The 24,915-nt window shown below is 38.4% G+C and overlaps 1 protein-coding gene across 1 annotated transcript; it reads left to right on the top strand.

Moving 5' to 3' along the window:
• The first annotated feature begins 8,030 nt into the window (after positions 1-8,030).
• Positions 8,031-23,957, top strand: LOC143847163 (CMP-sialic acid transporter 2-like). Its single transcript, XM_077355888.1, has 14 exons — positions 8,031-8,125; positions 8,216-8,332; positions 11,911-11,967; positions 15,969-16,046; positions 16,292-16,336; positions 16,880-16,939; positions 17,759-17,881; positions 18,581-18,658; positions 21,020-21,089; positions 21,830-21,937; positions 22,104-22,237; positions 22,321-22,400; positions 23,482-23,530; positions 23,628-23,957. The coding sequence occupies exons 2-14, from the start codon at positions 8,231-8,233 to the stop codon at positions 23,676-23,678; spliced, it is 1,035 nt and encodes a 344-aa protein (XP_077212003.1). The 5' UTR covers positions 8,031-8,125; positions 8,216-8,230; the 3' UTR covers positions 23,679-23,957.
• Positions 23,958-24,915: the final 958 nt, after the last annotated feature.

Genomic DNA, 24,915 nt, shown 5'->3' with positions numbered 1-24,915 from the left:
CTTACATTGTTCTACACGTGTAACAAGAGAGGAAAACCTACATTATTTTTTTGGCATTGGGAGAAGTTAAAAATGGGAAGAGAAGTAATGGCTGTCTAGAAAAGTGCATAAGAGTTGTCTACTTTTGTGGAAAAGAGATTGCGCCATTATTTTCAATGCATATTCAAAATATTTTGGTATTCAACAAAGACAATTCGGGTTTCGGGTTGGGTCGGGTTGCCCGACACCCCAACCCGATTTCCAATTCGGGTTGGTTTTTCCCAACCCAACCCAACCCCACCCAACCCAAATTCGGGTTGAACCCGACCCGAGTTGCACCCCTAGTTAGTCGGTGACGGCAGTCGACGGCCACGGTGGCTGGTCAGGCGGTGAGTCGGTGACAAGCCGGCGGAGTCGAACGGCGGTCTTCTTTATCTCTTCTCCGAAACCCTAACTCGATAGTTCAAAGTTCACACAGAAGATAAGTTCTGTAACTTTTACTTTTACTCGAGTATAAGGTGTAACGGTGTATAACTCTCGAAGTCTCGATTCTTGAACTCCCGTTTAGAAATTAGGTATAGTGATATATATCACTCCATTTTTTACTCAGGACAGCCAACTAGGCTTTACTCAAGCGAGTGTGTGGCAAGTGGGGGCTGTCCCAAGTTAAAAAATGGGTAAAAAAAACATTTAACATCTAATGTAATGGTTCTTACTAATTCGGTTCTCCAAACCGATGTATAAAACCAAAACCGAAAACGGAAATGTATTTTATACGAACCAAAATTCTGTTTTCGGATTGACCGAATTTTGTGGACGGGAACCGAAACCGAAAACCGAAATTTGGTTGGATAAAAGACCGAAACCGAACTGAATTGCAAAACAACAGAACCGAAATAACAATTTCGGTTCGGAAAATTCGGTTATTTCGGTTATACCCGAACAATGCACACCCCTATGTATATATAAAACACTATATATAAACATCTACAAATCGAAGAGTTTGGATCATCCTATGGAGATGATTTCGAGAGAAAAGCCCCCAACAAATGAACGGTTTGGATCTTCAAACAAAGTGTGCCAGAATGAATTTTCTAATAAATATGCGATATTACGGTATTCGTATGTAGTTGAACTTATTTTATTTTTTAAACAGTGGGTCAGCCTTCATTAAAAATCTAAACCATTCAATTGTTGGGGCTCAATGTGAATAGCCCATATGCCAAAAATCCTCTCCATAGGATGATCCTAACCTTCCAATAATTAGATATTTCTATCTGATATAGTTTGTCTACAGATTAGAGAGTTAGGATCATCCTATGCAGATGATTTTTGGGGCATAGTCTATTTACATGTGGGCTCAACAATTGAATGGTTTGGATCTTCGAATAAGGTAAGCTCCAGTGTATTTAAAAAAAAATAAAAAAATACGCATCTACGCCCATAAGCAATATGCAGTGGGTCCCACCTATTTTAAAAAATACATTATAGTCCAGTTGTTTGGCCTCAATGTAAATAGGTGTTGCCCTAAAATAATATTTATTATTATTATTTTTTGATGGGTAAGCTGGGGTTAGGCAGGACCCCGACCAGATATATTAATAGAAAACGAAAGATATACAAGGAGCAAGAGAGCAACCCCCTAACATGAAGGGGAAAAAAAGAAGCAACAAGCCAAAACAAAAGCAACAAAACAGGGCAAAATCCCAAGATGCAGCAAAGAAAAAAAAACAAAATAGAAGACAAGCCCGAACAAGGGCAAAGCTCCAACACTGCAAGGGGGGACTATAGCAACCCACCAAGCAAGGACCGGAGAAAAGTAGCTACAGCCCTCTGGGGATCAGAACCTTCCAGGGATAAGGCCTTTGAAAGCTGGTGGAGTTCGAAACCCAGGTAGGGGGGGAACAAAAGGCAAAACCTTCCCTTTCTTTTTTGAAACTAAATTACAGGGTTCTCCATTGGAAGAAGAGGGAATAGAAGCTGAATTAGATAATGGACTATCTAATGGGGGCTTACTACTATCAATCACATTTGTTATCCCAGTTGCTTTGCCTTTGTCAATTGCGTCTGGGGGAATCGGGGTGATGGTTGCTCCCTTGGATACCATATTTTCTTGATCACAGAGGGCATCAAATCTGTTATAGAGAAGATTCTGATTAGGAGGCAGGCTCCTACAGGAAGGAGGATGATTTTCGGGAGAAGACTTAGCTTGCTCAGGGACATCACTCTTTTGGACAGGTTTCCAAACCTTTTTGGGGAGCACATGAAAAGAAATTAAGGTACAATTCTCCAAAGAGTGGCTGAAATCTTTGCACCTAGAACATGCCTTAGGCTTCCAATCATAAACAATTTCTTGAATGATCTCCCCAGAGGAAGTTTTAAGCTTTATAGAGTCAGGGAGGGCTTGCTCTGCTGAAATTTGGATGCAAATTCTTGCAAAGTGGAGTCTTGAAGTTTCAGCTGTGTGGGTATCCATGTAAAGCGGCTTTCCGATCATGCTTCTAATTCTAAAATAGTATTTATTGGATGTTCCTTACTCTCCAATCTGTAGACGTTTATATATGACGTCATCTATCTGTAGATTAGAGGGTTAGGATCATCCTATGGAGATCATTTTATCAGCCAGATCTATTTACGTGGGCCCCAACAAATGGACAGCTTGATCTTCAAACAAGGCAAACCCAAGTGATTATTTTAAAAATACATTTTATACGGATAAGTGATATATTTGCCTCATTGTTTACTTGGGACAGCACCTTTAGTGTATTTATAGCTACGCTTTTACACTTAATGGGGTTACCCCAAGGAATAAATGGGTCAATATATCATTTCCTTTTTGTGGCGTTAGGCGCTCATATTTTTTCGTTGAGAGGCGGAGACGGTAATTCGGCAAATATGGTAAATACCGGTTGTGAGCTTCAAAACCGGTTATTCGGTGAATGAGGTTTTGAAGGGGATGAATTTATCACCACCCTCAGTAGAAAGATGAAAATTGCCTTAGAAAAAGACCAAAATACCCGATGCTCAATAATATGTTTTAATAGAGTGGGTCCCACCAACTCAACTCAAACTCAGGCGTCGGGTGAGGCCTACCATTTTGCCTCATATTTTTATGGGTGGGTCCTACAATCTCCACCCATGCCCATTTATAGGGTAGGGCCCACCATTTTACACCTCATGTTTTGATGGGGTGAGCCCATTTTTTACAACCGTACATAGCTTGGGCCATGAATGCTATTATATAGGGCTGCAACTCGAGCCGGGTTTTACCCGACCCGAAAATAGCCTGGGTTGGGTTCAGGTTTCATGGGTTTCAGGTCGAGCCGGGTTTGAAGGGGCCCGACCCAACCCGAGTTACATAAGTTATAGTATGTACATTTATTTTTATTGTTAGTTAAAAGTTAAAAGTGAAAACCCACGCACCCACTGTTATTGTATGTGAGTGTAATTTCTGCTTCTATGAGTTGAGTTGATTCAAGTGTTTGATTCAGCATTGTTTGATTGTAATTACAACATTGTTTGATTACAGCATTGTTTGATCCAAGTGTAATGTGAGTGTAATTACATCATTGTTTGATTCAAGTGTAATGTGAGTGTAATTTCTACTTCTATGAGTTGAGTTGCCTTGCCAAACAAGAATTTTTCTTAAAAATTTGCGTCAACGTGAAAAAACCCGACCCGACCCGAGATTTATCATGGGTAGGGCCGGGTTTGGGAATCGTGGGTTTTCCGAAAAAAAACCTGACCAGACCCAACCCGAGATATTTCTCGGGTAGGGTTGGGTTCTCCAAAACCCGACCCGCCCGACCCGAGTTGCAGCCCTACTATTATATATAGAAATAAAATTCCCACACCGCCGACCCCAACTAGTTTGGGACAAAGGCTTAGTTGAGTTGAGTATTCCGACTGTGATGGGTGTTTTGGTCTTTTTATAAGGTATTTGTTTGTCTTTTCACATATAAGGAAATATTGGTCTTTTTAGAGTAAAAAAATCCATTATGGGTATTTTGGTCACAAATTAATGGCATGACCTAATTTGCAAATTTCTTTGAACTATTATGACTCTATTTACAATTGTCTAACTAGAAGACTCTTTTTGCAAATAAAGCAAACAAGAGGACTTCTTTTGCAAAAATACCTTCTATTTAATAGCTTTATTACTGTTAGAATATGTGGGATCCAACAGTTGGATTGGGATAAGATCTCACTGTTGGATCATCTTGGAAGTAGATTGGGTAAGTTGGCTAAATGAAGCAAGTAGATAAACTAGGCAAGTGGATTAGAAGAGGATGAATGTGTGCTTATATAGAGCACTTACATGATAAACATGGAATGGAAGTAAGATAATTATAGAAGAGCACTTCCATTCCATGTTTATCATGTAAGTGCTCTATATAAGCACACATTCATCCTCTTCTAATCCACTTGCCTAGTTTATCTACTTGCTTCATTTAGCCAACTTACCCAATCTACTTCCAAGATGATCCAACGGTTAGATCTTATCCCAATCCAACTATTGGATCCCACATATTCTAACAATTACGGGCGCGATACCGCCCGAAATTGCCAGAGGCGCTCGAAGCATGTTGTAAATTTGAAGCAAATGCGAGGCGGCATGACTATTCTGCCTATAAATACGCTCAAACCTTCTCTCCATTTTCCTCGCATCTAAAGGTGTCTCCTATTATTCAATAACATTACTTAATTCAATAACATTACTTATTATTCAATAATATTACCAAAGGGATCTTTGGTAAAAAACAAAGAAAAATTTTCATTTTAATTGAGATGGGTTAGGAATACCTTGCGCCATGGTTGCTCCTTGAACGTGTGTAATCCGACAATTATTCGAACCTTTCCGAGCACAAAGACGACTCAGAAACGCCCCTTGGCCTTCTCTCTCCTCTCCAATCACTAGACTTAATGGGAAGTCTCTCAAAGTGCATTCTCTCTCTCTCAATGAACTCACTTGTTGTAATGATGAAAAGAGGGACCAAAGGTCTCCTTATACAGGCAAAAGCTCCCACAAAACTTTTATTTTAGTGTCCAATTCATTTGGATCCTTTAGGCATAAGTTAGCAAATGTAATTTAGCTAAGTTGCCTTCCAAAACAGTTCCAAAATTAAGGGATTACCCTATGGAGATGAAAGGTTATCTAAATATGCAAGGCCACACAACTTTAGTAACTCTAAACATAGTAATCCATATTCTAGAGGATTCAAAACAACGAAACTATCAAGTTTAGAAACTCTAAACTTTAGCAAACGTCCAACATCTCCGTCTCCTTTCGTTCTCGTAGAAGTTCTAATCAAATTGGAGGAATCTCCGTCATTTGGACTTGTTCTCTTGAATCAGATTTTTCAAAGGCGAATGTCACTCTCAAGCTGCTCGAATCCAGCCCGGAGGAAGGTGAATTCTGATGATTTTATTGCTGCTCAAATCTGGCTCTCGTAGTATCATGGGCCCAGCTTTCTGTCTCGTCAGGCGGAAGCGTAGTCGTAGTGGTCGTAGAGCCTACCCTCACAAACAAAAGGTTAAGGACCCTGGATTTGGAACTTCGGGGGACACTTTGACACTCAAGTCAGATGGAGGCAACATAATGAGAAGTAAGCACAAAATAAAGAGTGATTATCGGTGGTCTGAGTGGGGTGTCGGGTGTGCACCCCTGGGTTAGGAAGTGTGGTTTTGCATTTGGACATTACCTTTGAAATGGAGTGGAGGGTGCGGAGCATCTTTGTTTCGGAGTTGGCGATGTGACAATGGCGTGGTGCCAGTGTGGTGACTGATATGGGCATCGGCATTGGCGTTGTACAATCAATCAGAAATGACTAGTCAGAGGAATGATGAGTGATTGGACATTGTGTGGCTTCGATCGGTGACCATCCCTTGTGTTGGTGGGTGATGGGAGATGGCATGGTCCCAGGAGGCAGCATGTCAATGAGCTGGTAGGTGATGGGGATCCAACGTGGTACCCAGCTTTTCAGTGAGCTGACAGGTGATGGAACTTCACCTCCACCAAGGGTTCCTATTCGGCTGAGGGCCTTAGGGTTTCGATCGACATTGACTCTGCATCCTACCACGTGGCGCCACTAGACCGTAAGTCCTCGGGTTTCAACCGACTGAGGTCTACCCTCTCGGTTAGGGTGGTGATGGCACCGTGTGGCAGCTCCTCAAGGGTTTACTATCGACCGGAAGCTTGACACTTGGCCCCACAAAGTGGAGTGATAGGGGTACTCAGCTCCTTGACTGTAAGAGTACCTTTATCTCAGTCGGAGCCGCGGGAAAGCTGAGCTGCTTCAGGCTTCTGTGGGCCCTCTGCCACGTGTCAACATGATCTTGCCAGTATAATTTTACCCCCTTGCCTCCTACTTCCTCAAGCAGTTACTTGTCAAGGAAGTAGACTTGGTGCCCTTGACGGTTTTATTTTCCTGCAGGCCGATTGGGCGTCTGGTTGCCAAGACGATCCTTGGATCTCTCTCCTCACCCAATCAAGTACCTCTGTCTCGGTTGAAGCCACGAGGCGGCTTGGCTACCCTAGGTCTCCATGGGCCACTTGCCATGTGTAGTCATACTATAAGGAGTCTGCGACCGCGTGGGCCACCATTACCGATGTATCTGCTTGGAAGAACATTGTTAAGAAGGCCAAGAACGACAACAGAAAGGAGGGAGAGGAAGCAGTAGAGGAAGAAGAAGATGAGGAGGGAGAGGAAGCAGTAGAGGAAGAAGAAGATGAGGAGGGAGAGGAAGCAGTAGAGGAAGAAGAAGATGAGGAGGGAGAGAAGGCAGAAGAGAGGAGGCAAAAAGAGAGGGAAGGGACGAAGAGAAGGATTGAAGAATAGAAAGGAGCAAGGGAGAAAGAGGAAAGAAGATATGAAGAGGGAGGAGGCACTGCTAAAGTGGCCGGCGGACCCGGCCGAGCCAAATACTGTGGTGCCAAAGGCGCTGAGATTGGATGAAGAGCCTCTCGCAACGAGGACTTCGACAGTCCCAACACCCATTCCAGTGGCGACGTCAGCAAGCTGGCCATCTTCTTATTGAATACGATTCATCACATACACGACAATCCGAAGTAAAAATATTCTTTAACGCACGCGCGCTATTCTAAATTTCTAATGCTAGAACAACCAGCAATTCAAATTCAAATGCTCATAAAGGCACGTGAGCTATTTGAATGCCCCAACTACTAGAGGATTAGAACATGTGCATTATTCGAACGCTTGGATGAAAGTTAGCGAGTGGTTGAACCAAAATAACTCGCATGTTGATAAAATGGTTGTAAGAAAACCCAATGGTTATAGATAATTAATCTACAACTGCCAAGCTCGAAGCATATATATAGAGAAAAAGAATTTGAGACGATCACAATATCATCATTCTACTACTACTTAACATTTCTACTAGTAGTTTGAACTTGTCTTCTCTATTCCTTTTTTCTCTTCATTTTGATGGTGTAATTTGAAGATCATCAATGGACACTGTGATGTTGAAGGTATTCTCCTTTATTGTTCTTTGGTAATTTTTTTCTTTACACTAGGTGAATTATTGAGTCCTTGTTACAGGCAATTGAACCAGCAGTCGTTTCATTGTAGTTCTCCCATTACTCGAAATTGATTTACATCCTTTTAATTGGAAAAATGCATTCAAACCTTCGATCCAAGGGTCTCTCATATAAATAGTTTGTAAGATTTTGCACCAACAATAACAGTCCCGTTTTAGAATTTTTTTAGTTTTAGGATGGCTATTTCTTGATTTGCCGATTGGAGAAGGCAAGATGTTTTCTGTTTATTTATCACTGTTTTAATGAATGCATGCTTTTTAGTGTTTTTTCATTATCTCCAGTGAGGTTACATTGTGCGCAAATTTTATAGTTTAGAAGTTCTATTCCTTGATTTGCTGATTGAAGAAGGCAAGATGTTTTCTGTTTACTTGTCACTTTTCTGATGAACACTCGTTTTTTATTGTTTTTTTTTGTATCTCCAGTAAGGTTACATTGTGCTATTTCTAGATATCTAGTAATTTAAATAATTCTGCTATCTCCTGTTATCAGATGTATTGCAGTGTCTGCCATTCCAAATTGGTAAGCCCTTCCACCAAAGCTCTCAACATCTTTTTGGTTGGTGGGGATTGCATCTTGGTTGGTCTCCAGGTGATTGACACTCTTCAATCTGAGATAATTAGATGGTTAAAATTTCGAGGGAGAAAGTGTTTGACATGCTGTTTTTCCCCTTTCTTGCAGCCTATTTTGGTGTATATGTCTAAGGTGGATGGAGGCTTCAAGTTTAGTCCCATCAGTGTTAACTTTTTGACAGAGGCTGCAAAGGTTCTCTTTGCTATTATTATGCTCTTGTTCCAGGTTTGTTTTATTTTTTATTCATACATTACTATTTGAATTCAGTTGCCTTTTTTTGAATCCCTTTTTTTGAATGTCTTGAATTCTTTTTTTTTTTCCTATAATATTTTCATGAGGGTTGAAATGGCTGTAAGAAAGGGGAAATCCAAATCAATTGCAGGATCAACTTGACTGAAACATGCACATACTATGTCCCAAGCTTTTATATATAGTGTCTTGAGTTGTAATGGACTCGGCCTACTCCTAACAAGTTGCTTGCTTGTTGGCTGGCTTTCAAACTGACAATTCAAATCATAATTCAGGTGGACTCAAAGTACATCTCCAAAGTTCAAAATCCATCCATACAACTCAGAGGAGAAGCCTCTCCACTATTGGTGTTTTGAATCAAACCCGGTTAGATATGCAAAGTTTGCATAACAATGTACTTGATGAGTAGGAGTAGCCAACGTATTCAAGAAATAGATAATGGATCCAAGCCAAGTTCATCCTCGAAGCCAACCAAGCAGCAGGGTCACCATATTTTGAATCATAAAGAATTTGAGGGTGCAGGTAAGGAGTCAAGGTACATGTTAGCGCTTGTGGATCAGGAGACCTTTAGCTTTGGTCGAAGCAGTTGGTTGACATCCCACCCGAGGTCACACAGTTGTTACAGGAGTTTCATAATGTGATTCATGATGAGCTTCCGGCCGAGCTGCCACCCATAAGGGATGTTCAAAATGCCATTGACCTGATCCTAGGATCTCAATTGCCTAATCTCCCGCATTATCGTATGAATCCTGCAGAGCATATAGAATTGCGACGACAGGTTGAGGAACTATATATTAGAAAGGGGTGTGATTTGAGACAGTCTTAGCCCTTGTGATGTGCCTGCTTTGTTCATATAATCCGTTTCGAGTTTTAAAGGTGGTTTTCCACTCATTACCTAGACGAATCCGAATTTGGTGGTATCCACTGTGTAAGCCGATCTTCATGTACCAACAAGAGCCTGTCAATAGATCTAACATATCTTCCAGATAGGGCATATGGAACCTATACTTGACCGTAATTTTAATTATGGCACACCTATCATGACAGTAATTTCCCTTCGGATTATCTAATGCCCCAAGTACATTCATGAGGGTGATGATTCAAGTGTTACGTCCGTTCCTAGGGAAATTCGTGGTGGTCTATTTTGATGATATCCTGATCTTTAGTCAATCTAGAGGAGGACACCTTGATCACCTCATACAAGTTCTTGAGATGCTTCGCACTGCAAAATTTTATGCCAATCTCCAGAAGTGTTCATTCATGTAGACCCAGGTGATCTTCCTAGGGCATATTGTATTGGAATAGAGTGTTTCCGTAGACCCTGAAAAGGTGAAGGCAATTATTAAGTGGCTTATCCCTAAGACACTCTCAGAAGTTCGCAGTTTCCATGAGTTGGGACTTTCTACAGAAGATTTGTTATTGGCTTTAGTACTCTTATGGCTCCCATCACGGAGTGCATGAAAAAAGGTGAGTTCCGTTGGACCACTTCTGCAACTAGAGCTTTCCAGAATATTAAACAAAAGATGATTAGGGCTCCTGTCCTAGCTCATCCTGACTTTGCTAAAGTCTTTGAGGTTTCATGTGATGCATCATGAGTAAGGATAAGAGGCGTGCTGAGTCAGGAGGGTCACCCCGTAGCCATTTCAACGAGAAGCATAAGGAGGCCAAACATCGATATTCTACTTATAACTAGGAGTTATATGCTGTTATCTAAGCATTGCTTCATTGAGGTATTATTTGTTATCTCAAGAGTATGTGCTATATTCTGACCGTGTTGAAATGCCTTCATTCACAATAGAAATTAAGTCAAATGCAAGCTAAGTGGGTAGAATTCCTCCAAGAATACACATTCGTCCTCAATCACTGCCTTGGAGTGGAGAATAGGGCAGCTGATGCCCTAAGTTGTGTGGTAATGGTCTTACAGTTTGAGTGTCAAAGTAATAGAATTTGATAGGCTGAAGGTCGAGTATGCCACTTGTCCCGACTTTGACGTCATCTTTCAGGAGGTTTAGTTCAGTTAATCGGACTAATAGTAAGAGTCCATTTGAGAGTGTTCATGGAGTCATCCCTCGCCAGCCCATTGACCTCATACTGTTGTCCCTGATGCATGTCCATCTGAGTTTGCTGATTCTTTTGCCCAGCACAATTGTGACTCACATGCTGATATACATCGTAAAATTGCCATGAGTAATATAGACTTTAAGCTAGCCGCTGATGTACATTGTGGGAACCTTGAATTTAATAAAGAGGACTATGTAATGGTTAGTGTACATCCTAAGAGTTATCTTAGTCATTCATTTAAAAAGTAGCACGCATGAGCCATTGGAATTTTCCGTATCATGTGTAGCTATGGCCCTAATTCTTATTTAGTTGACTTACCTACTGATATGAATATTAGTCCTGTCTTCAATGTGGAAGACCTCATTCTGTATTGAGGCACCTTTGAGCCCCCTACTATGTCTACAAGTGTTTCCACAGGTTAGAGGACTGTCAACTCTTCTGTTCCAGCGCCAATTGCCTATATACAGGCTGATGGAGACTTTTAGAAGCTTTTGGAATACTATTAAATTAGAGATTTTATGTCCTAATTTTCTTCTCTTATTCATCTTTTCTTTTCTTCTTCTTCCGTTTCTCTTCTCCCGGCCTGCATCAGCATATCCCATAACCCTCAGTAAAGAGAACTAGGTATGTTTTCTAATCCATATTATAGAATTCATTCTGGTAAATCTTGCTAATAAAATAACATTTGCCCATATATAAGAATATTTCAGTGCCTATTTTCGTCGAACCTTGGTGCATATGCAAGTGTAGAAGAGAGACTTGTTGTCATGGTCAAAATAATTGATTTACATTTCTTATTTGGGGGTGATTCAGATGGTTGTGAGAGTAGATGAGCCTGAGTTACCTGCTCATTGTGTAGGTCCATCAAAGTGAAGTCTGCCTCCTGCGATTTGCTATCACACAAACATTGTTGAAGCCATAAAATTAATAGTTCAACCAATTTTCGGTCCCACGACTTTCAGGCTTTCTTTGCCCTTCGAGTTTTTTAAGAATCTGTTAATGTTGTTTTGAATATAGTTTATTCCACAAAGCATGGGCAGGGCAACAATGCTATGGTACCGAACATGTAATATCGATAAGCATCCTTATATTCTCTGTTGATATGGGGAGGATTGTTGCCATTTCAGGTTTCTTTGTCTTGTGATGTGTTTATTTATTTAAATTTTTTGGTATCTGTCTTTCTAATCCTTATAACTGAAGTGTCTTGCCATTGTTTTTCTAGAATTTCTTTTATTATATGAAATAAAAAAGAAGAAATAGCAAGAGCAATTGTCTCTAGATATTGGAAATAACGATGTGGAAAACAAGACAAGGATTCTTTATTTAAATGCTTTTCATTATCCTTGTCATTACCAGCCAGATAGGATTGTTACCGATAAAGGAAAAGAAGAGAGTAGTCCACACCATTGCAGCAAATGATAGTTTGTGCTGCTCATTTTTTTATGATGCCTGCAAAGGAAATTTATCATATTATAGTTACGGTTAATTGGCAGGCTAGACATCAGAAGGTTGGAGATAAACCCCTCCATTCAGTGTCTACATTTGTGCAGGTAAGGATTTCTTATTGATACTGCAGTAATTTCAATGATACTCCAGTCAGAAAAATTATTTTTATGATAATATTCATGTAACCATAACTGTGATGTTTTTGAATGGTAGGTAACCATAACTGTGATTCTGTCATTGCTATTCATTAAAATCGTATATCTTTATGGTCCATTTATATATACCTAATCATAACCTATAGAATGAATGGGTTGATTGAATCAAACAACTATGGGAGATATGGTTTATGAGCATTAGTTCAGGCTGAGCTCGAGCTCAGAAATCTTTTCCTATATATGAGGGCGAGGTTTCTAAGCTTGAGCTTATAAACCTCGCACTCATAATAATAGTAATAATATATATATATATATATATATATATATATATATATATATATATATATATGTAGAGGAAAGGGTTCCTGCGCTCGAGTGCAAAAATAGGGGTGAGCCACATTTGTGGGGGGAATCCAAAGCATTCATTTGATGGGTCCTTTCATGGATAGGGTGTCCACCAAAAATCAGCTCAATTGGATCACCATAGGCTGTCCATTTGTGGGGCAAAAAATGGGCAGATTTGTGGACAAACAGTATCTGTCCATTTTTGGCCCCACAAATGGACAATCTAAGATGGTCCAATGGAGCTGATTTTTTGTACACCCCCCATCCATGATGGGGCCTGTCAAATGAATGGTTAGGATCACCCCCCCAATGTGGCCCCACCCCCTTTCAGCACTCGAGCGCAGATAAGTTATCTGCGCTTGAGCGCAAGAACCCTTTTCTCTCTCTCTCTCTCTCTCTCTCTCTCTCTATATATATATATATATATATATATATATATATATATATATATATATATATAGAGAGAGAGAGAGAGAGAGAACGGTTTCTACACACTAGCATAAAATACAGTGGAGGCCCACTTTGTTTGGGTGATCCAAACCATTCATTTGATTAGCCCTCACATAGATAGGGTGTCCACAAAAAATCAGCTCCATAGGATCATCCTAACCCTTCGAACCGTGGAGGCAAAAAATGGACAGATTTGTGAAGGTTTATACACGTCCATTTTACCTCCACAAATCATAGGGTTGGGATGATCCTATAGAGCTAATTTTTTATGGACACCCTATCTATGTGAGGGCCCATCAAATGAATGCTTTGGATCACCCAAACAATGTGGGCCCCACTGTATTTTCAGCTAGTGTGTAGATAACTTATCTACACATGTGTGTAGAAACCGTTTTCTCATATATATATATATAGGTTAACCTCATATTACTTATATGAGGTGGCCCTTACAAAACATAAGGGGCCCACATTGTTAGGATGATCCAAAGCATTCATTTGAAAGGCCCCATCATAGATAGGGTGTGTACAAAAAATCAGCTCCATTGGATCATCCTAACCCATCCAAAAGTGGAGGGCAAAATGGATAGACACTTTTTGCCCATAAATCTGCCCATTTTTGCCTCCACTTTTGGAAGGGTTAGGATGATCCAATGGAGCTGATTTTTGGTACACACCCTATCTATGATGGGGCCTTGCAAATGAATGGTTTGGATCATCCAAACAAAGTGGGCGCATTATGTTTTGTGAGCGCCACCTCATATAAGCTTATATGAGGTTAACCTCAGGAACTCTATTCTCTCTCTCTCTCTCTCTCTCTCTCTCTCTCTTATATATATATATATATATATATATATATATATATATATATATATATAAGAGAAGTTCCACCAAGGCATAAGCTTTGGCCCTTAGACAAGGCATGATGAATTTTATTCCATGTTTTTATGTGAGAAGTTCTTTTAAATTGAAGGAGACTCGTGTAATGTGATAAGATGATAGGCAAGGTATCCATGTAAACTAGTGGATATCTTTGAAGAAGTTATGGAAAACACGAGAACCATCATATTCATTCCTATCATGTGATAAAGAGCAGCAAATTGCAAGGTAGATAGATTAGCTACTGGAGTTTCTCGCGAAGATCTGATTATTATATATTTTATGTCTGTATAGATAGATCGCTGCTGTTCTTAATGATAATGTTGTAGATTCTGATTGCATTTTCGGTCCCAATTATATGTTGTCGCCTGTTCACCTCGATGGGTCTTCATGTAATTTTGGACTGATTAATAAGTTTTATTGCTATTAAAAAAAGAAGAAAAGAATTTGGGTGTCTATTCTTGAGGCAATGAACATGGAAATGCAAAGAGGTGTGTTCAATTCTAAAATCAACCTACAAAAGCCTTTCATATACACTAATCAAATGTTTTTTTAGAATTATGGAAGGAAAGGATGGTATTAAGTTGTTGCACCAAATTAACCAACTACTCCACCTTGCTTCCATTGATGGAAATGGTAAGATTCGAGCAGTAACCTTGCACGCTGGTGGAGTACCAAACCAGACCTCTTCTTTACATAAATAATTTTGGCATTCTTGTTTTCTTATTCTTTTCATTCACTGAGTTTTCGTGTGTAGAATTTTTTCTATTCCTTCATGGAAAGTTTTTTTAGATTCCAATTAAAAGAAACTCATGATTGTTATTTATAATTGCACCACATGGCATCAATCCCCTCTGGTAGATTTAAAAAACCATAAATTTGCATGCAAGTGTTTCCTTTATTGTTAGAAATACAAAGAATCTCAATCTATTGGCCTGAAAAATTAACTCACGAGATCCGATACTTATGGAGCATGTCATACTATTATCCTTCCACCATCCTAGAAATTAAGATGAAAATACTCCCACAAAAAATTTAAAACAAACATATGCAATCACGGATGCATTTAATTACAGAAGGGCAGTTTGTCATAGTTGTGAGAAACTAGGCTTCAAAGACAACAACTATGATAATGACAAAGATGGTGTTTTTAGAAGCAAGGGGCTTGCATTGTTCCCTTTATAAAGAACAGTCAAATGCAGGCTAGGGTAGTGGGGTATCCCCAGATGACTAATCCTTGCTCTTGCTTTGGTATTCAAGGGTTGATCCCTTGCTTTACTTTCTGCTTGGATCTACTCATGGGCACACATTTTGTTTGGTGACTATTTCTTACCGATTTCAGATATGTATTTATCTCAGTTAGTGTTCATGGTACTCTATTGAATCTATTTCATTTCCATATATGATTATTCCTTTCTTGGTTTTGGATTTTTGTTGGATGAGATCGATTTTTGTGTGCCAAGTTTTGCGATTGGTTCATGGATATTACAATAACATTTGAGTTTAGGGATATTTCAGTTGATGCACTATCACATTACTCTTTATTTAAGATTTGAAGAAACCATCGAGGGGTTGAGGAAAAGCCTTCGATCCTCCTTTGCAAGGTTCCATTAGAAGGGCTTTGAACCTTGAATCTTCGAACAACGTTTTACAAATTACTGCCTCAAAGCAGAATTCCCTTTTCATAAAAAGGATTTGTCCCTCAAAGAAGAAACCAGTCCACAAAACCAGCATTGTCCTCAGAAAGACCCCCCAGAATTTGCATTATCAGGAAAGAAGAACGATGAAGAGCGTAATGATCGAGTCGAGGAGAAAATTAGATTTTCATTGCAAAATGACTTGAGCCACCATTGTCAAAGCAAATTCATTATATTGAGGTAATGTCAGATGAAGAAGAGTTTGTAACAATTCATGGGATGGGCAATTAAAGCATTTAGATTCTATTTTAAGCATTTTGGAGCAGAAACAATTCAATGCAAAAAAACAAAAAAAAATGTCAATTTGGAACGACAAAATTTTTATAAGCAAGGGAGGAGTAAAAGATGATCAACAGAAGTTGAGATACCAATACCAATATTCACATCATTTCTTTATTCATTTCACCCTAGAACCTGACCACAATCTCATGCATTAGCTATGCATGAGAGATAAGTCCTACAGGCATGCTCTAAGCGTTTGTGTATTATAATACCCAACTGAATCTTCCCTTTTTTTTAACGTTCAAAAATTGTTGCTTATGATCAAGAAGTCATCGATCCTGCATTTTTGTTTTCTGGCAGGCAGCTCGTAATAATGTCCTTCTGGCAGTTCCTGCTTTTCTCTATGCTATCAATAACTATCTGAAGTTCATCATGCAGGTACAAAATTAGGCTGCACTGCTTAAATAATAAATATATTTCATTTGTTTGTACTTGAAACTTATCTACTTTTTTATGTGTATATAAACAAAAAAAAACAAATTCATTCTACGTTTTTATGTGTATATCAAACAAACAAATTGATTCAAACTGGGTTCATCCTCCATTGGCTTAAGTCGACTTCTGGGTGTTATTTGTCTTCCCTTATTTTCTTCTATCTTAACATCTAATTCCCTTCTGTGCAGCTGTATTTTAACCCTGCTACTGTGAAAATGCTGAGCAACCTGAAGGTATTGTTACATATGCATATTTCTATGGACATTTAGTGGTGGTATTTGGTGTGACGTTTTCGTGAATTTCCTATTCAAGATTTTTTTTTGTGCCATAGACTTATTATTTGTTTAATAGTTGCGATAATCAAGATTATGTTCCTGAGCCTACTGATTTTTAAACTTACAACTACCCACATTCCAAACTTCCTATTTTCGTTATCATAGTCCTTTAAATTCTGATTTTTAATGGCTATATATGTTTTGACATTTCATATGATGTCACATATTTCCTGGCATATTTGAGGCTACTCATCTTTTCAATTTGATATTTATCCTAAGACTCTTCATTCTTATATTCCACATTTTTTTCTAGGATTGGTCTGCTTGAAAACTAACTCATCTCAACATAATGTTTGGAACTTTTATCTCCATGAAAGGCACACCATGGTTCAAAAACTCGCCAAGTTGTCTTGACCTGATTCATTTTTTGAGTTGGTAATTTTGAAACTGAATATTCAGCTGACTTTCATTTCTTTTTTTTTGGATTTGCAACTCATGCAGGTTTTGGTAATTGCTGTCCTCTTAAGGTTTATCATGAGGCGAAGGTTCTCTATAATTCAGGTTAGGTTGAACATTGTATATTATATCCTTTTCAATTAGATAAGGGTATTTTAGTCATTTTCTACCAGATAAGGTTATTTATTATTTTATTAGGTAGGGGTTCTTTGGTCATTTTCTATAAGACGTATACATTTTCCATGATAAATGGGTATTTTAGTCATTTTCCATGAGAAAGGGTTGCTTTGGTTTATAGAAGGAAAGGTCCCTACTCCTTAACTTTGATTTCGTAGTCGGGGGAGTCAAGTGTCCTGTGTTCGTAAAATTTCAAAAGTCAATGAAAATTTTACAATGTAAAATTCTATTTTACGTTGAAAGAAACACCCCAACTATTTGGGTTGCACGTAAAAAAAAATTTTACGCCCATTTTACATAATCTTTCGAAGTAAAATTGGATGTAAAATTTGTTTTAGGGCGATGATATTTTCACCCCCTCCTGCGGTACTCATTCGGCCCCCACGTCAAAAAGCGTTAAAGTTGCCCACCGTTCACGTTATAAGGGGGTGAATGCGTACTGCAGAGGGGGTGAAAATATCATCTCCCTTTGTTTTAAGTTCATTTTTACTACATAAAACAAATTTTACGTCAAAAGAAACGGAGCCTTGAAATTGAACCCATGGAAAAAATAGATTTAAATTAATTTTTGTATGATGTATTATCACATGTATACTTTCATCCAATGCTTATATGATTCATCCATGTTTCACTCTACATATTTATGAATGAATAAATTGATGATTATTTCTGTTGTTTTTTGTTTTTACCATTTAACAACACATAGTTCCGTGTATTTACATGATTATTATCTTTATTTTGGGCCAGTGGGAGGCTCTTGTTCTGTTGCTTATTGGGATTAGCGTGAATCAGCTTCGGCCACTCCCCGAGGGTACTACTGCTTTGGTTCTTCCTGTTACAATGGGTGCATACATATGTACATTGGTCTTTGTGAGTATCAATATCATACTGACCTTTATTTAGGATCATACTTTATTCTTATATATTGTGATTTTGAAGTGGTTGGTTGTCCTTTGAAAACCTTGTGAAATTCTACCATGCTCCATGATTCTTATTCTCATTTTGAATTTAAGTAAATCTGCGTGAAACTTAAATTGTTCACCATTGTAAATTGTTTGAAGGGAAAAATACAGATACACTCCCTCAACTTTCTGACATTTTCAACGATAATCCTGACTTTTCAAAGTCATCAACGACACCTCCTAAGTTTTCAATAATGCTTGTTACGAGACGGGGTGGACGGGAAAAAAGAAATTGTCAAGGGTGTCTTTGATGAATTTTGAACTATAGGGTGAAAAGTCAGGAGGTTTAATTCATGGACGGTGAAAAGTCAGGGAGTGTTGTTGATGACTTTGAAAAGTCAGGGTTAACGTTGAAAATGTCAGAATGTTGAGACGGTGTATCTGTATTTTTTCCTTTTTAAATGTATAATTTGTTTTTTAAAATGTCTATATGATCATGATGCAAATGTTAGGTGCACAAGGAGCACATAGTGGCCTATTAGATTGCATTCTAAAGCCCAAGTAGCTTGAAGTAAATTAGTATTTCTTGAAAATTATCTTTCACTTATCTTGAAATCTTGTAAACATATTGTGAGGTGGTGCCTTACTTTGAGAGATTAAATTTCAGGTAACTGTGCCATCTCTGGCTTCAGTTTACAATGAGTATGCCCTGAAGAGCCAGTTTGAGACAAGCATCTACCTTCAGGTGGTTCTCTAATGCTGACTAAATTTGCATATTTGCACTACCATGTTTGATAATGACACAAACTCACCTTGTCTTGTCCTTTTTAATTGGCTGCCGAGAGCTTTTTGGGAACTCCCTTTTTGTGTTTGTTTTATACACATGTGAGGCAATCTGGATTTGCTGCCTTCCTCTAATGATTTTGAAATACTTATTGTGTGGGTTATAAGCTTATAATATGTACGTGTAGATTGTTTTAATCTCAGTTGCAGAAAGTAAAAATCATCATTGTGATAAAATTTAAGTATTGGTGTGTTTTTTTTGGATAGCTTTATAAATCTGTTTAGCACAAGCATCTGCAGCAAGGCTTAAAATACATGTTTCGGCCGAAATATGTTTGTCACAATTGGCAAGCTGGGTCATAATGTTTTGTGGAGTTTTTTAGTGAATTTTATTTAATTTTTGGACAAAGTTTAAAGAAAGTTTTGGTTGGCTCGTGAATAGTGTTTTTACAATAACTGTTGAGGGGTTCCACGTGAAAGCAAAATAGTCCCACATCGGAAAAGTGTAATGATGTGGATGGGCTTATAAGGGAATGTGTTCCCTCCCCTTAACAGCTAGCTTTTGAGGGCGAGTTCTACCCGGGTCCGAACAAGCGTTATAAAAAAACTCATCCACCAACGAAACAGAAGTCTCGGCTTGGCATACGACTCCCCCATCACAAGAAGAACAACTCTAAAAGTTAGAAAAGGAGTGATAATTCTACAAACTTGACTTTGATAAAAGAAATTGACAACTGAAAAGTGAAAGCTTTACATCGCTAAAGAATCAGTAATTGACAGCAAGAGCTAAGAATCCATAAAAGGAAAGTACCAATTAGACTGGCAATGTGCGCTCCTGTGGGAGTCGAGCCCACCGCATAGGCTTTTGCCTTGTTCTACCGAGAGATGAACTAAGGAGAGAGAAGCACAGGCATCTAGGGAGCGAAGACGCTTGGATCCTAGAGGGCGTAGAGATTAATTCTTGTGTAACCCGGAGAAAGCTTTGAGCTTTTGTAATCTGGTGAGTGCTTCTTGTAACCCACTTATTTTCCACGTAGTGAAATCTTTTGAGGTCATCTCCCGTGGACGTAGCCACACACATCGTGTGGTGAACCACGTTAAATCTTGGTGTTCTTGTGTGCTTTATTTGTGGTTTGGCTTGCAATTTATTATTTTGTTCTTGCAAATTTACTTCGAATGCGTTGCCTAGTGTTAATACGTAACACCGGAAACACACTTTCGTGTTCGGATCGTTAACGTGTCACCGCGGAGGGCTGATTTTATGCCCCAATTCTGCAACAAGTGGTATTAGAGCTAGGACGTGGTTACCCCTGTGTGCCTCCGAGGAGGAATCCTTCGGGGAAGAATCTCGGTAACCCCGGTATGCCTCCGAGGATGGAATCCCTCGGGGAAGATCTCGTAGTTCCTACGTTCCTGCTGCGTGGAGGGGCGAGATTGTCCATGGTGCTTCCACGTGGAGGGGGAGATTGTTGAGGGGTTCCACGTGAAAGCAAAATAGTCCCACATCAGAAAAGTGTAACGATGTGGATGGGCTTGTAAGGGAATGGGTTCCCTTCCCTAACAGCTAGCTTTGGAGGGCGAGTTCTACCCGGGTCCCAACAATAACAACATGTAAGACATTTTCTGTTTTTCTTCTGGCCTGCTCTAAAATAGAAATTAAGCTTTATTCAGATTTATCTAAGGGCTAAAATTGGTCGTGTAGCAATTCCTAATTAAACTAGGGTTTTAATGTATTTTGGGCCTATATATATAATTTTTTATATGCTTTCTGGAGTTCAATGAATATTTACAAGTTTTTCCTTTTGGGTTTTGATATTTACCCTACTTTGATAATGTTCTAATCAATATATTGTCGTTTTGTCTCTCTCTAACATTTGTTTGTGACTAGTGGATTGTGCATGTTTGAAGATTCACAATGACACCAAAGTAGGCTTCTGATCTGCATGAAATGATTGATTGAATAGATCGACTCACGTTGATTGGATTCACCATGTGTAGTGAAATTGGGGAGTCATATACATAGTTCATTGCTGATTGTCAAGTTCACAGCTAGATATTTTCATTCACTATAACCATCACATGCTAGCTATTGAAATTTAAACTACCAATATGTCTGGTCTCCTTTTTTTGAGCATTTTCACAGAGGTCTTGCTTTCTATAGAAATCAGTACCACCACATGCTAGCCATCCTTTTCTTCCCTTCCTAAGATACTAGATTATACTGTCACTCTGTCAGTACTCATAATTTTTCAATTTTGTCAGATTTGTAAACCTCTCAATATCTAGTGGTTTTGACATGAGCTTGCTTTTGTTTGTTTTGCAGAACTTGTTTCTGTATGGCTATGGTGCTATATTCAACTTTCTTGCCATTCTTGTGAAAGCCATTTTTAAAGGTATGAAAAATGCCAAACAATCACTTTGTGTGTTCCCATGTAGAGGCTTGATTCAATCGATGAATGTTACAGTAACCACATTGTTTGTTTGAGGGAGTGACATTATTTATTGGCAATTCCTATTGCTATTCAGAGCGAACTTTCTGTTCTCTCTCTGTTGATAATGTTGAGGGAAAATGCACTTGTTCTGTTCTTTGGGAGTTAGAAGTAACCTTGTTTGAGGTACAAATCAGCAATTGTGTCTCAATCTTCTCTTACTCTACGAACATACCGTTTCTTCAGCCCAATACCGGATATCTCTTAGATATCAAGATAGCAGAGTAAATTAATAAATACTGTAAATGGCCATGACAGCAGTAGTTTAGGGATTGTCTAAAATGCATGCAGATGTACTTCGATTAATCTATCTCATGACCCTTATCTCAACAAATTTTCCTGAAGAGTTAAATATGCGAGAAGAAATGGAAGGTTCACCTCTGGGTAATACAAGCCTTCTCAAGTCAAAATGAGGGACGCAGTCAATGAGTTTCAAAAATTTATTTGCTGTGATTGCTTTCGAGAATCAATCAGTTATATTCCACAATGTCACATTGTTCTATATCTAATGCTGATTTTGATCATTGCTAATTCCTCATGTCTAATCACCTTCATCATAATACGCATGCAGTTATAATAGTCCCAGCCATTTAATGGATATGTTGTGTTATTAATACTTGATTGTGATATCTTTTATCTCTCAGGCTCTGGTAGCTTTGATATCCTGCAAGGCCACTCGAAGGCTACAATGTTTATAATATTCAACAATGCAGCACAAGGCATTCTATCCTCTTTCTTTTTCAAATATGCAGGTTAAATAACCCTGCCCCTTTTCATCCACTTTTTTTATGGTCTAACAGGGCAACAGCCATTCAAAAAGAAAAGTAAAAAAAACAGGGCAACAGTCTTCTTATAATGTTCAATAGAAATGTAGCATCACATTAGGTAACACAATTAATTTCTACTCAATGTGTGCAGACACAATTTTGAAAAAATATTCGTCTACTGCTGCAACAATTTTTACTGGCATAGCTTCTGCTGCTTTGTTTGGTCATACCCTCACTATAAACTTTATGTTGGGAATCTCTATTGTTTTTATCTCAATGCACCAGGTAATCATTGTAATCTGAATTATACGTCATCTCATCCACCATTTTATCTGAGTTATACCACGATGTGTTACTTTTCCTTTCAGTGCTTTTCACCACTGTCGAAAGAGAAAGATGAACCACAAAATGGGACGTTAGAAATGAAGGATATTCAAAATAATCAGAGGTCTGAATTTTGCTTTCTTTTGGACATGAGCTCAAAATGTTTGTAATATTAATTGTTTAGTAAATGTGTCCATATTAATATTGGACTATATGTCATGGGCTTTGGGTGCTCCATTAAATTGAGTAATGAGGACAATAGCACTGTTCTACAGCTGCTCCACCTACTAGCAGTTTCTCATACATATTGGTAATTATTGATATCCATTATTTACTAATTTATTTTCCTCTCCATGTCTCTCTGGATCTTCAGCCTTAAATCAATATACCTTAAATCAATTTACACATTCAAATTTTGTAAGGGCCCGTTTGGATACCTCCCATTTTGTATTTGGATTTGGAATTGAGTTTTGACTACAAATTGAATAGATCCGGCAGCTCATGTAGAGGAAGACAGAGAGGGAAGGGGGGTACTTCCTAGTGGAGGGGAGAGGTTGAGGAGCAAAGAGGGTGAAGGAAACTGCCAGATCCGTTGATTTCCAGTTTCTTATTTACACAGCAAATTTGGAAATCTGATTTTTTTTCACTGTCAGCTGCTGAATTAGAAATCCAAGAATTTGATCCGATCCAAATTACAATGCAAAAAGGGCTGCAAATGTGAGAAATCCAAATCAAAATCTTCTCGGCATCCAAACGGGTCCTAACCTTTTTATAATAGAGACTTCGGTTGTCCTTCAATGTTGTTATTTATTTTTTTTATTGTTTATTTTGTCCATGTTTTATTTTCTATTTTTTTGTTCATTTTGTTAAGATTCAAAACACAAAAAGTATATGGGCTACGCATCGCAGATAAAGCTGAAAGTAACATATCAACATGTAGTAATCACGTTTGGTCAATGATATTTAAAATTTCTTTATAATCACATTTTATTTCAGAGGATATCTGAAATTTGCTTATAATGCAGCCCAACAAAGTTGCACAAAGGATAACTTCGAATTTTGATGTGTATGCTATCGAATTTTGATGTTGAATGCACCGATGTACTCACATTGCTACTTCAAATATATGATAATGTTCTAACAACATTTTTGTTCCTCCATTTGACTTACTAAATCTCTAATAATATGAGAATATCTGTCCTCAGGTCGAACAATTCATCCTTCCTAAATATGACTGTTGGAGCAACTGAGGATGTAAGAAACATTTCTTACCAACTCCCGAGTGAGCTTTTTAAATGGCTGTTTCTTCTGAATGAATACTCTTCTTATTGTATTCTTTTGTCCTTTTCAGGCTAGCCATCGTATTGGCTCTGATGAGATGCACCCACTTCTCCCCACCTAATGATTTTACTCCAAAGGCTAACTAAAACTTGATTTCAATAAGCAAATATCTCAAATTCCCCTGCTGTGCAAATGTTAGACATTTAGGCTCTGTTTGGATGCTTTAAGCATTCTTTATGTGCGTTAAATCTATGGAAGGGGCTGGATTTTGGATGTCATGTAAACCTTGGGAAAACCATGAGCTTTAATCTGTTTGGATGCAATTTAACCAGGAGAGAGAGAGAGAGACTTTTCTTTTTTGAGATATTTCATATAGAAAAAGAAGTGACGACATGTTACCAGGCAATCAATTACTACACTATTTTCTTGTCTGGTAATCTCTAAGCATTTGGGTGTTACTTTGGCAAACAACACACCAAGCAATCTAAAAAGTGCATTATTTTTGCTTAGGGATTGCTTGAGGATCTCTTGATGTGGTTACATACAGGAATTTGTCTTTAAAAACATGACCGAGTACCCGAAAAAGTCACTGACTTGGTCAACTTGATCCAGAGATGCTAAATATCCAAAAAGACCAAGTTGATCGATTAGAAAAAAAACTTGAAAATTTTATTGAATACTTGAAACAACTTGATTGAATATTGGAATAAGTTGATATTGTAATTGGAGAGCGCGAAAAGTCAAAAGCCTAATTGAGCTCTCAGATCAAGTTTTTGCCATGGCCTCTTCACTCTATTTCCAGTGCACTCTAAAATGCTATGGACATATTAACTGCATTTTCTACATAATTTGTAGATTGAGACCCCCTTCTCTAGATCATCTCCCGAAGATTAAGTAATATAACTATGGTGTCAAAGGTTACCCCATAGGTTGAGCAGAGTTGAGTCTCAATACACCAATGTAGATCCACCTGGATACCCTCTTTTAGCTTCTAGGGTCTATTGTTCAAGATCCATGCAATTTTACAAGTGGATTGTACCCTTTTCACTTCTAACATTGGGATGTTGTCCTAAGGATAAAAAGACCCTTTTACCCTCATGTGTATTTCGAAAATTTATTACTTGAACAGGGGCATGTTTGCTGTTGTGGCACCCTTGCTCCCTCTTATAAACTTCAAGCAGAATTTCACAAAAGAAATGTATGAATTTTGCTTGGATTTCTTGGGAATGATGCTTTTGTCTCCCTTTCTCTCTTCTCCATATTGGTAATGACACCCCCTAACACTTACTATATTGGTATTAGGTAATCACCTTGTAGATTAGGGGTGTAAGTAGTCAACAGGGAGGAGGCAAGCATTA

The sequence above is a fragment of the Tasmannia lanceolata genome, unplaced genomic scaffold (genome assembly GCF_043159265.1).
Source record: "Tasmannia lanceolata isolate RefF3 unplaced genomic scaffold, GAP_Taslan_0.1 ptg000015l, whole genome shotgun sequence".
Lineage (NCBI taxonomy): Eukaryota > Viridiplantae > Streptophyta > Magnoliopsida > Canellales > Winteraceae > Tasmannia > Tasmannia lanceolata.
Note: the sequence above shows the minus strand (reverse complement) of the source record. Positions and strands in the feature narration are given on the sequence as shown.

Excerpts from the sequence above, each read along its gene's own strand:
- LOC143847163 (XM_077355888.1), top strand. The coding sequence starts at position 8,231 with ATGTCTAAGGTGGATGGAGGCTTCAAGTTTAGTCCCATCAGTGTTAAC. Across the intron at positions 18,659-21,019 it reads AGACAAGCATCTACCTTCAG|AACTTGTTTCTGTATGGCTA; the intron begins GTGGTTCTCTAA and ends TTTGTTTTGCAG. Across the intron at positions 22,238-22,320 it reads TTTTTATCTCAATGCACCAG|TGCTTTTCACCACTGTCGAA; the intron begins GTAATCATTGTA and ends TTTTCCTTTCAG.